Below are 11,710 nucleotides of genomic sequence, written 5' to 3'. Positions count from 1 at the left end.
TCCAACAGGGATGCTCCCCTTCCCTTGCTCCCAGGGCGGTGGGGACGCGCCGGGCTGGCCGGACACAGAGCTGGGCTTTGGGCTGTACTGGATGTCCCGCCCGGCCCCAGCTCCGGGCAAGGACGCGGCTCTGGCACAACTCCTGGGGAACATCCTGCCCCTTTCTAGGGCGTCCGGCCCCAGGGAATTCTGCTGGGCCCCCCATGCGTGTTTAAAAAATAAGGGGAAAAACCATCTTTTCTAAACCTTTCCCAGGCCAGCACGATGGAGATGACTGCATTTGCTCCTGCCTTCAGTGGCAGATTCCAGTAGCGTGCCAAGGGAGGCCCCTCTCAAGCAGCCAGTGGGGGGTGGGAGCCTGATTAGAACTAATTTTGAACATAACCCTGTCCCTCCTCCATACCTTTTTTTGCATATTTCAAACAACCAGACCCATATGAGAAAAAGAGTGTAGGGAAAAAATAATCCTGTGATCCATGCATATCCTGACTGGAACTCAATTAATTCTTTCTGAATCTGGCTCCCATACCCTTTTTCATACAGATTTACATTCCTACAAGAGGATACATTCCTACCATACATTCTGTACATGTTACAATCCAGATGTTGTTAGCTTCACAATAAAATAAATATATTTACAGAAGAAAAAAAAAGAATAAATAATTTAAGAAAAAAAAAAATCACTTCAAATCCAAAGCCCTCTTATTCTGCTCCCATCTTGTCACTTCATTGCACGTTAACATCAATCTCCATCCCTGGTGTAGGTCTCAGAGAAATTCCATGCTTGGCTGCTGTTGGGACCACAGCACAGGCCCAGCTGGAGACAAGTCAGTGACTGGGCAGGGGGAAAGCCACAGCTCAGCCCTTCGACCCAGGCCTGCAGCAGCCTTCCCAATCTTCTGCTGAGTCCCACAAATCAAGTAGGTTTCTGTGCTGTGGGATTCCTGCAGGGATTCTGCCCCAGGACATGTGCTTCAGCACCAAGGAGCCACAGACACTGCCCAAGTGGCAGGCTGGATTTGGAGCTTGGCTCCTGCTCTCTGGGTACAAAAACTTCACTTCAGCTGACTCCCCTGAACAGCACAGGTCTCTGAGAAGGGCACTGATGGGAGCTTTTGCCTAGCAGGTGATATTTATGCAGGTGTAAATACTTAAGTAATCCCAAAAAACAGGTGGCTCCAGCATCCTGCAAATCAGTTTTTAACAATGGTAAGGCAAGTGCCTACCAAGTTACCGAGTGAGACTGGTGCTGTTCCAGGTTTGTGCAGGATTGTGTTCCCAGGTACTCGAGGTGCAGGGACAGAAAGGCCGTGGGTTCTCCTGCAAGGGCTGAGGACTGCTGTGGAACAAGGGCTGGGTGGAGCTGGAGCTGTCCCCCCCCTCCCCACCCTCCCTTCCCCTGGTCCCTAAAGCTACACTTGGTCAATGGTTCTCCATTTGAAGCATAACCTCCTTTCTTGTTAGTCTGTGTAGTGACTGCAAATCCATCAGCACCCCAGTGCTTCACGGAGCTCAGCTTGGGAAAAAGAAGAAAGCAAACCCACGCCCCTGGGCTAGTGCCCCCCTCCTCCCCCAGCCCTGTCTCTCCCTGACAGATGAGCTGGGAGCCAGAAGCGCCTTTTGCAGCTGTACATGATGCATTTCATTTCCATTAGGAGTTCCTTCATTGCAAAAATGTATTTGCTCTCATCCTGTGTCTGTGTGCATACCTACGTTACATCTATCTATATACTAATAAATATATATGGCCTGCTTTAAAGTGCCAATTTACAAAAAGCCGCCTCCTCAAAAGGCAGGCAAGACCCAATTTCATCCATGACAAGAAGGGAGCAGAATCGACTGAATATTGCCAAATGACATAAAACATAATTTAAAATTTCTTAAATAAATATAAAAGTTATTCCTAAAGAAGCCATAGGCATGTCAACAATACAGGTTGTAACCGGCACTCAACAACTAAAGTACCATTGGAAAACTAAAATGCCATAGCAACTTCAGCAATAGGCATGATACATTGCAAACATTTTTTTCTTTTTAAATTAAATGTACACCACAACGAACTCAGGAAAAAAAAAAAGCTATTGGTGCAGTAAGAAGACTTCTCAGGTGTTACAGGGGAGGGGACCATGCATAGAAAGCTGTGTCTGTATATTCCTTGTAAAACGGGTCTATAAAGTGTAAAGCAGGTAACGCAGTTGATACAAGAACCCAACTCTATACGAGATGCCAAGTGATGTCACACGACTGGCTCCAGTTTCGACAGCAATGGATATTAAAGCAAGTCCATCCAGTGCAGGTACGAGATGAGCTTCACTGCAGTAATACTGAAGCTGCCTTTTTCAGCACTTAGCACAGTGAGGTGGGAGAGGGGAGGAGAAATGCTCCAAGAAAGGGCGAGCGGCCGCTCCCAGCCCCGCTCTCTGCCCGCGCCCGTCAGTCAGGGAGGTGCCACGGGAGGCTGGCTGGCTCTCAGGGGCTCCGGGCACGGCGCTCCCCTCACCATTCCCAGGAGCTCCGGGTCAGGAGGTGCCGATCTCCGCCGGGTTAAGGCTCCACGTAGGGCAGGATGGGGCCTGGCAAGGCGGGCAGGAGCTGCGGCCACGGCAGCGCTCAGGACCTCCGGGGGTGAAGTTCCACAACTGTTTCCTGCCAACTGCTTCACATACGTGTTGGAAAGGACATGGCTCTAAGTTTCAGGAATCACAGTAGTGCGCAGTGGGTACAGCAGGGAGCAAACACTTGTGAAACTCCGGCAAAAGAAGCTCCCAGCCCTTTCTTAAAGCACTTTTTTTTTTTTTTTGTTTGCATTCAGGGAAACCGACTGCAGGCTTATTTGATCCAATTTTCTCTTTGCACCATACACATATAAAACATTACAACTCTGTATAAAAGTACAAGTGGTTCTTGTACATCTGAATTATGCAGGAACTATGTGAGCAAATCCTATCAAAATAGCTATTTTTTTGTGTGTATAAACAGCATTTGTTTTTAGAAAAAACAATACCATAAACTGCAGAATCTGTACAAAAATATAAAATAAATTTGGGCAGCAGTTTCTAAACAGCCATGTAAATGCAACACTTAAAGAGGAGCAGGTTAATGCCTCCAAAAGGCTGAATTGCTAAAGTCAACCTATACAGGGCTAAAATGGTATTGAGATTATCTAAATAATAAAATTTTTTACCTCTTGCAATAAAACTTATAGAAAAAATAGACAAGTATGCACATGCAATTTACAGCTTTCCCCAACATAATCCTTGTGCTTAGCTTTTACCTTTTTTTCCTTTTTCCTTTTTTTTTTTTTTTTTTTTTTTTTTTTGTAATAACATAACATTGTCTACAATACGTATTCTTTCCTATACCAGGATATTCGGTCTTCCTTGAGGAACCACTTTAAAAAAAATACATTAGAAGTGGTCATACATGGATGAAGGCACTCCAACTCTGCTCGAAGCAAAAACTAGTGTGATTCTTTTCTTTTCAAAAAAGGCAAGCAAGGATGCATGCACAGTGCTGTGAATCGGGGCTGGGAGGGACTATGGAAATACTACCAAGTGTATATACTGGTACTTAAAATTAAAAAAAAAAAAAGAAAGAAAAAAGACAAAAAAAAAAAGTTGCTATATTTCTAATATTTTTAAGACCCAACAAGCACCTCCATGATGTGATCCAGTTCTGTGAGATCCATTTTGAAAGGCTGATTTGGAGTTACTGGTTGACTGCTGTATGGAGCGAGAGTTTTTAGGAGCTCATCTGCTGAGACAGGAGCCATTTTTGAGGCAGCCCCCGTGGCAGACGTGCAGGGGTCAAAATCATACATGGACGTATCAATGTCAGCAAACAGAATGTCATCCAGGGTCAAGTCTGTGAGGAAACCTGTGGAAGCTGTTATCTCAAAGTTGCCAGGCAGGGGGTCCATGAGTTTGGATTCAGCCGTTCTGCTCTCTGGGAGGCCCTCGGGCTTGTGGATGTTGGACTCGCTGGGCTGGGCTTTCGAGTCGTCGGCTGCCGGTTCAGCTGCTACTGCCTCTGCGGAGGTAGGTGCTGGACAAAGCTCCTCAATTTCGTCCAAGGCTGAGGAGAAGCTGTCCTTTACTGGCTGGAGAGCAGGAGGTGGTGGCTTCGTCGGACCATCGTGCTGGACAGCCGGGGAAGTGCAAAAAGTGTCGTCCTCGAGCAAGGAGGCCGGGGTGAGGCAGGACTCCAGGGGCATAGTGCTTACCAGGTCTGCGGGGAGCAGGGGCGGCGAGGCCAGGTGGCTGAACGCCGGCTGCGCCTCACGGAAGTTGTCGCTGAGAGGGTCGGCAGGCTGCGAAGCGCCCACAAACATGGGCCTCAAACTGCCTTCTTGTTTGAGTTCTTCCTGGATTCGCCTCAACATGTTGTTAATTAAAACTGTCTTTTGCAAGCTTGGCTCGGTTAATGGCCTGTGGTTATAAAGTTTCATAAGGGAAATGTTGAAGATAGTCTGACGCTGTAAGGTGTAAGACACCTTAGAGGGACCGTCAGTGGGAGACACCACTTTGCCTTCCAACCCATCTTCATGCTCGTCAAACTTCCGCTTTCCTCCTTTCCCCAACATATATCTGCAAGGGAAGAGAGGAGACTGATGAAGGCAGCAAAGCAGGTGCACATCTGTCCCCATCAATAAGTCAGCCTTGGCCCACAGCAGCGTGATGGGCAAGCAGCAGCCACCCTAACACAGGGCTCTGGTCTATCCATGTTTAGGCATGGCTGTGCTGGTGAATTTCAAGCAGGAATTCAAACAGCATCTATAATAGTCAAGATCTGGCATGCCTGGCAGCAAATTTCTTCTTCCTTACATTAAGCAAATACCTGTCCATAGGAGCACAAGCCACAGGCACTGTACTGAACGTTTCCTTACATTCCCTGACTGAGGCAGTGCTATGCCTGGGAATAAAAATGTAAAGCACTGAAGTTCTCACAATGAATTTCCTCTTTTTATTGAAAAGTGTGTTCACCGGGGAAGGGAAGTGAGGCTCAAGCAATTGTGCGTTGAGAGAAACTTCCCCAGTGAGGTTGGGAGACCAGCCCTTTGGTACACCAGGATCTACACATATGGGTTTATTTAGCTAAGGACTAAAGTACCAGAGCAGGAAATGCAGTTATTATACTCAGAATTAGATAAATTACAGATGAAGAAGAAGATCTGTCAAGTCTTTTACTCTAATCCCCAAGACCACTCTCTGCACTACACTCTGCTGCTGGTCAGATGGCAGATTTTGAAGGAAACAAAGGGGATTTTACCAAACTTGCCCCACATTATAAATAATTTCTGAGCTAAGATTAAGTAGGGCAGTTCAGTCCCCAGTGCCATCTCTTCCAGGATGTTTCAGAGTGCCTGGTAATGCTCCTCTACACAGCACAGTCCGAACATCATTTTGTCACCATTATTTTTGTGACACCAAGATCCCCCCAAACACAGAGGAATGAAGGAGTTGCTGTGCTGTGACAGTAGCATGACCTAGCATTATGCTCCCTCATTTTCTCCGGTAGAGTGGTGAGGTGCTGGAGCTCTAACCCACTCACTCTTTTAATATGATCACAAGGAGCTCCCTGTTCATTCTTGTATCCTTCCCTCTGTTTAACAAATTCTTCTGGCATGAAGAAGTCTGCCTTCTTTAAAGACGGAAAAAAAACCCACCCCAACAACAACAACAACAACCAAACAAACAATCAAACAAACAAAACCCCCACAAAACAAAAAAAAAACACTAAAAAAAAACCTTAAAAACCCCCAAAAAGTGGAAGAGGCTTTCTAGCCACAGGTATCCAGAAAGAAGTTGCAATGATCATACAGATTTTTACCCCAGACCCCTTCTCACATTATGCAGCTATCATCTAGGAGACAAAATTTGCCTTCCTTATTTGAGTACAATTCCCAATCCACCCAGTAGGATTAGTGCCTGCAAAACAAATGCACCAGGCAGGTCTAACACAGTTTGATGGTCGCACACCAGTTCAGCAGACAGACAACATAGTTTACCATCACCAAAAATGACTGACAAACATTTAAGAGCAAAGAGACCCTTGGAAAACAGAAGGAGGAGGCTAAAGAAGTCAGAGTTTCAGTGCTACAAGAGCTTCAGAGAGCATTTGCTGGGTGGTAAATTGAAAACCAGATCGGGTGAAGCGAGCCTCTTCTGGTTAAAAATAAGTCCCAAATCCAGATAATTTTCTAGCATATTATGCAATTAAAAAAAGAAAGGCGGGGGGAGGGAGCAGGCTGAGCAGAGCTGAGGAACAGGTAGGCTGCCATCCAAGCTCCTTGGCCAGCTACCAGCAATTCCTGCGCCTGGAATCTCGGGTGAACAAAACCTCTGAAATTTAGCACTACTGCCGAAGTCTGGCTTTTCTCTGCTCCCTAGTGTCACTTCCATGGACTACTCTGGAGCTGTTCACATGGGTTTGGGGGGCGAGCAGGGGGCTTTGCTATTCCAGTGTTCACAGCAGACACGCTTCCTTTCACTTCAGACAGATAAGAGCAAGAAAGGGAGCATGGGGCTAGCAAGAATTAAAAACCCTGCCCAATTCCTGCACGTTCTTAAAGCAGCATGGGGTTAGGAGGAGATGAGCAGCTTTCCATCCCTTCCTGCTATCTCCTCCCCCTAAAAAAAGACAGACTCTGACTTAAAGACATAGCAGTGCTCCTTCTACAATGCTCTATTTAAAGAAGACATTTTTAAATGGCTTGGGGACTAGAAGAGTTTGAAGTTTGTCAGCCTCTGCCAGGAATGTATAAAAACATTCCCTGTACAAAGCAAACCTTTTCCCCCACAATAAAGAAAACAGCCCAGCCTCCATTCCCTGTGCTCAGTTATTCATCATTGCCAGGTGACGCTGCCGAGCATTTCCAACAAACCCAACCGAGCCCATTTCCACCCAAGACTGAGGTGCTGGTAGTGAACACTTTATTTAAAGGTGATCAGTAAGAACTGTGGGATCATCACTGAGTAAATACTACGATAACCTCACTATGTCATTTTCCAGGAAGCTCAGAGATAATTCAAGATTTCCTGTATGTGTGACTGTCAAGCTTTCACATCTCACTCCATCTTCATGTTGCTTGATTCAGAGCTTGCCCTTTTAAAGATAAAATAGATCAGGCAACTCCCAGGCTCACCTACTAGCTTTTCAGCACAGCTTTCAGTTTCCTTTTTCCCCACTAATACTCTCTGAAGAGGGTTTAACCCCTGAGGCACCAAAGCAGGATGTCAGCCTAAGCATGGAGGCTTTATTCCACCAAGAAGAGGGCTCAAATAAGCACTGCTAGACTCTTGGCTTTATAAAGTTTTATTTTATCCACTTCTCCTCTGGTGTGCCAATGGGAATTGTAAAGAATGTTTTCCTCCAGTTTCCATAAATCACTTAATTCATGCCAAGCGAAGCAAGGAGGTGATATCTTTTTAGACCAGCTGATAGAGTTGGTAAAATCAGACATACTTGGGGGCTTGGAAGTCTTTCTCTGGCTCTTCAAAAAGGAATTTCATAGTGTCCAACCATCAAAGCTTAAGACAATGTTGTCTGCTTGTTCTTTACAGTTCAAACCATCTCTTCCCTCCTTCAACCAATCACTTTCATGCCTGCATTAAAAGGATCAGTGTTGTATGTCTTAAGATAAAGAATAACATTAAAAAAAAAAAGGATGCTGTACAACACCAGCATTTGATCTCAATCAATTCTGTTCATCTCAAAAACTTTGCTTCTAGCCTTTCCAGCCAAACCTCCTTCTGGGAAAATGAAAATGCCAAACTTAAAAGATCAGCTTGACCAAAGATAAGTACAAAAAGAGACAAACCTGCACCATCCCAGGTGTCAAAAGAGAGCTGTCCAACCAAGCCACACAGCTGTGACAAGGGCAGCCAGACAACACCAACCCATCCAAATGTGGCACTGCATAGGCAGAAATAAAGGGTAATGCTCATGGAAGGTCTTTCATGCATCTACTTTGGCTGAGCAGCAACCTCAGCCAGATGTAATTCTGCTGCACTTTCACCCATTTGCTAAACATAATTTTGAGGTTGGGTGTTAAGAGTTGAGACTGGATGTCACTTTGTTGTTGTTGTTGCTGTTGTAATAAAGGGTGTTGCAGGGTTTTGGTCTGCAAGTGAGTTTTCAATGTTTCTTAGGTATGTGGAACCAGAAAGCTGAAGAAAGACAATGGAAAAGCTGCATCTTTCTGGGGATTGGGGCAGGGGGAGTTACTTGGAGATCTTCCCTAACATTATCTACCAGTTGGCTCCAGCTCTGGAAGACCCAGAACCAAAAGCTAGACCATTGTTGCTGACAAAGATACTACTTGCTTTTTTGCCCATTTAGGGCGATTGCACGCGCCTCAGCGCCAGAGAAACCCTAGCATTGTTTGGGAGCTGTCTTTTCTTAATTGAAAAACAAAAGTAGTATATTTTTTTTCCTCATTTGTGTGTCATTTAGCTTCCTTTTATTGGCTATGCATGCTCTTCAGACAGAGCTGGAGAAAAAAGCAGTTGGGGTTCAGTAGAAGAGATAATCAGCCTGGAGTGGAAGGTTCTCCGGAGTCAGCCCTCACCAATGTATGACAGAAGAGCTCGTACGATGCCTGTGTTTCTGAGCCCACCCAGTGATGAATCCTTTGCTCTCCAGAGGACAGAGGTATGTGTAGACTGTGAGAGGAGCACGGTGTTTATTGATTGTGCTTTGGACACTTCAACACTGCCAGATTATTTCTTAAGTCTTTAATAATTCGCACTTTGGCATAGAAAAGCACCAGATATGTAAAGATTGAGAGGAAAAGTGATTTTGTTCAACAAAAACCCTGTAATTTTAATTCTCAAAGACTTTTAACAATTAAGTTTAAAATACCTCTCAAGACCGAAAGCTGATCTTGGAAATCAATTCTACAATCCACTTGGCCCTCCCTGCTCATCGAGACAGACAGGAAGGAGAATAAAGAAAAAAAGAAGGAGGAACTGAACATCAGGAGGAACAGCAGAAAAGGGTTTTTAAGAAGTCCCATTTCCACTCACAGATTTACGCCACCCCCTCTGTCAGTGTAGAGGATGAACAGCTTATTATAAATTATAAATAATTTGCTTATTAGAGTTGAGGTTACTTTTGGAACAAACACCATGTTGCTCAAAAAGGTAAAAGCATCAAAATCCCCGAGTCCACAGGCAACCATTTCCCTCCAGGCAGCCGAACACTGAAACACAGGTGTGAACCACAGGGGTTGTGTGAGAAGAGGAGTTTAAAGCAGGACCAGCTACTTTCTGAAGTCTTAGGCAATTCAAACCACAGGGGAGTAAAAAAGGAGAGAGAAAGAAAAAGGCAACTTGGGGGAATTAAAATAAAATGCTACTTCACACATGTGCATGGAAAAACCCAACAAAACCCCACAACACAAAAGCTCCCCCATAAGAGCCCCCAGAGTGCAATAAGAGCACTGAATTTGTACACTTCATTCCCCAAAGTTCACAAACCTCAGATGTAAGTGACCCTCACCAGGTTTTCTCAAAGAACCTACCCGGTGAATTATGGAAGTGCTTTCTGTGTCACTTCTGGCACATGAAATACAATTTTCCTCTTCTCCACCCTTCACTCCTCATCCTTGAGGGGTCCATTGGTTGTATCCTGGCTCAATGCTAGTCAATGGGTGTTTTGTTACTGACTTCAGCAGAATGAGGATTTGGCACAGATAGCTGCAGGACCAAAATAAAAAGGCCTTTTATGCCATCTGGGTTCAACTGGCAAGACAAGGGCAAGATCCTCTGAGCTAACAGAGGCAGGTTGAGCTGCTGTGAGGTATTTCAGTGCTGCTGGACCCAGCCTGAGGGACCACCTGAACTTGTAACCAGTCTCCACAACGTCAAAGTATCTGTCCCCTAGAGCTAGGGAGGCAAACCAGTAAACCTTTCTCTCTGTGTCCCTGTTTCCACGTCCCAAAGGCCACAGCAGAGAGAGAGAATGGACACATCTGTAGAAGATCCCTTGGGGCAGGACCATGGGCTCACCCACTACAGAAGGATGCTCCTTGGCCTGCAGGATCCTGGCAAAGCACAGCAAACCTGCCCCAGCAGGTGGAAGCACAGACATCTGAGAGCATTGGCACCCTCCTCCCAGTCAGAGTTACGAAGGAAAAGCAGAGGGCAAGGCCAGTATAAACCTGGCAGGTTCTGCCAGCCTCGCTCAAAACAAGGGGGAAAGCTGAGCAGCCCAGGTGTCGAGGTTTAACTCCAGGGCTGGAGCAAACAAGCAACATGGACTTTCACAGGCAGCAGCCAGAGCTGGGTGGAAATGGCCCCTCCTTGGGGATTTCATCTGCTGACACCAGAGTGTTTAAAGCCTGGCACGGCAGCATCCCCAGTGCTGGGACAGCCTGTTCCATGCAGAGCTGCACGGCCACGCTGCCTGTGCTGTGCTGCAGCTGGCCTGCAGGGTGTGAACCGACCAGCTCGGATGGTGGCTGGGGGGGAGGGGGGGAGTCTTCTTCAATTTTATTTTTTTTTCCCTGCAAGGCTGCTTTCTCGGGATCTGATGCACTTTTTACATGTTGGAGTGTACTGCATCCATGTTGCCTGGCTAAAGAGGACTCCTGACAACACTGCCTGGTAAGAATTGTGTCGTCTCATGCCACATGTGAGTTAGGAAACAAATCCCACAACCCCCGAAGAGAGGTAGAGGGAATGGAGCTGTGCAGGGATTTCTGTCCTCTCCAGGCCAGTGCTCAGACATTCTGTATTTACAGTTTGTTTTTCCTGACACATTTTACATTAATTCTGGCTGCCCTTTTTAATTTTTATTTTTTTTTAACTGAGTGAGGTTTAATAAGCACTTACAAAACTCTCCTTTAGAGTATATAAAAAAATTGGCCTCCTGGGCAGCTCTCTGCTTCCAGAGAGTACAGGGGATTGTTTTTATGTTTGCAAGCCTTCACTGCAAGGCTGTCAGTGCCAGCAGTAATTCTAAGTGGCAGGTATTTCTCACACATATTTTACAGGGACCTAACTCTTCCCCATCTCCTGTGGTGGATGGGTAAACCTCAGCTCTTCCAGAAGAAACAGAGAAGCAAGTAAAGCTCCTCAGCACCCCATTCCTGCATTTAGCAAGAAAGGCAGCTTCTCTCTCCCTACAGAAACACAGAGTGAAGACTGAGCAAGTAGCAGCTAGCAAGCTGAGTGACATGGGTCTTTTCTCCTCTCCCGTTAAAATCAAAATAAGAAGGAAAACCATAGTGGGTGACTGTTAGAGGCTATTCTAAGTAGAACTTCAATAGGGGCTGTGTAAGGAAACCTCTGGCAAACAGGAGACAACAGAGGAAGCTCAGACTCTCATTTGAGAAGCATCTGAAGTCGTGCAGGTCTCACGGGGTTTGCCTTTGATACCCCGAGCCCGGAGTCCCCAGGTCCCCAAAGGAGTGTCCATGTTAATCAGAAAGTAAGGTGAAGCCTTCCCTAGCAAATAAGCAATGCAATTATAAAGCTAGTCAATAGTGTAACGCCAGCCAACGTGTTCCAGCGATATTTTGAAACTGTAATCTGATCCTACTGTTTCCATCCTCGTGCCTTGCCTGCTCTCCCTTGTTGCATACTGTACTATTTGAGGCCCAGAGGGCAAAGCAAGCTCTTGCTGTTTGTTCATGATCAGAAACTGCATTTGGAGCGAGAGCTCTGTGTGCACCGCCCACACCACTTTCTTGAGAGTTTCTTAAACT

General features: G+C 45.8%; 1 protein-coding gene across 3 annotated transcripts in view; it reads right to left on the bottom strand.

The window, feature by feature from the left end:
• Nucleotides 1-3,606: 3,606 nt before the first annotated feature.
• The window catches only part of SERTAD2 (SERTA domain containing 2), a 74,802-nt gene continuing 66,698 nt past the window's right edge, over nucleotides 3,607-11,710 (bottom strand). For all 3 annotated transcript variants that reach the window (XM_066547812.1, XM_066547811.1, XM_066547809.1), the window contains one exon: nucleotides 3,607-4,586. In XM_066547812.1, coding sequence (XP_066403909.1) covers nucleotides 3,638-4,582 — 945 coding nt within the window. In that variant the 5' untranslated portion in view covers nucleotides 4,583-4,586 and the 3' untranslated portion in view covers nucleotides 3,607-3,637. The remainder of the gene's footprint in view (nucleotides 4,587-11,710) is intronic.

Source organism: Molothrus aeneus, chromosome 3, assembly GCF_037042795.1.
Source record: "Molothrus aeneus isolate 106 chromosome 3, BPBGC_Maene_1.0, whole genome shotgun sequence".
NCBI classification, from domain to species: domain Eukaryota; kingdom Metazoa; phylum Chordata; class Aves; order Passeriformes; family Icteridae; genus Molothrus; species Molothrus aeneus.
Note: the sequence above shows the minus strand (reverse complement) of the source record. Positions and strands in the feature narration are given on the sequence as shown.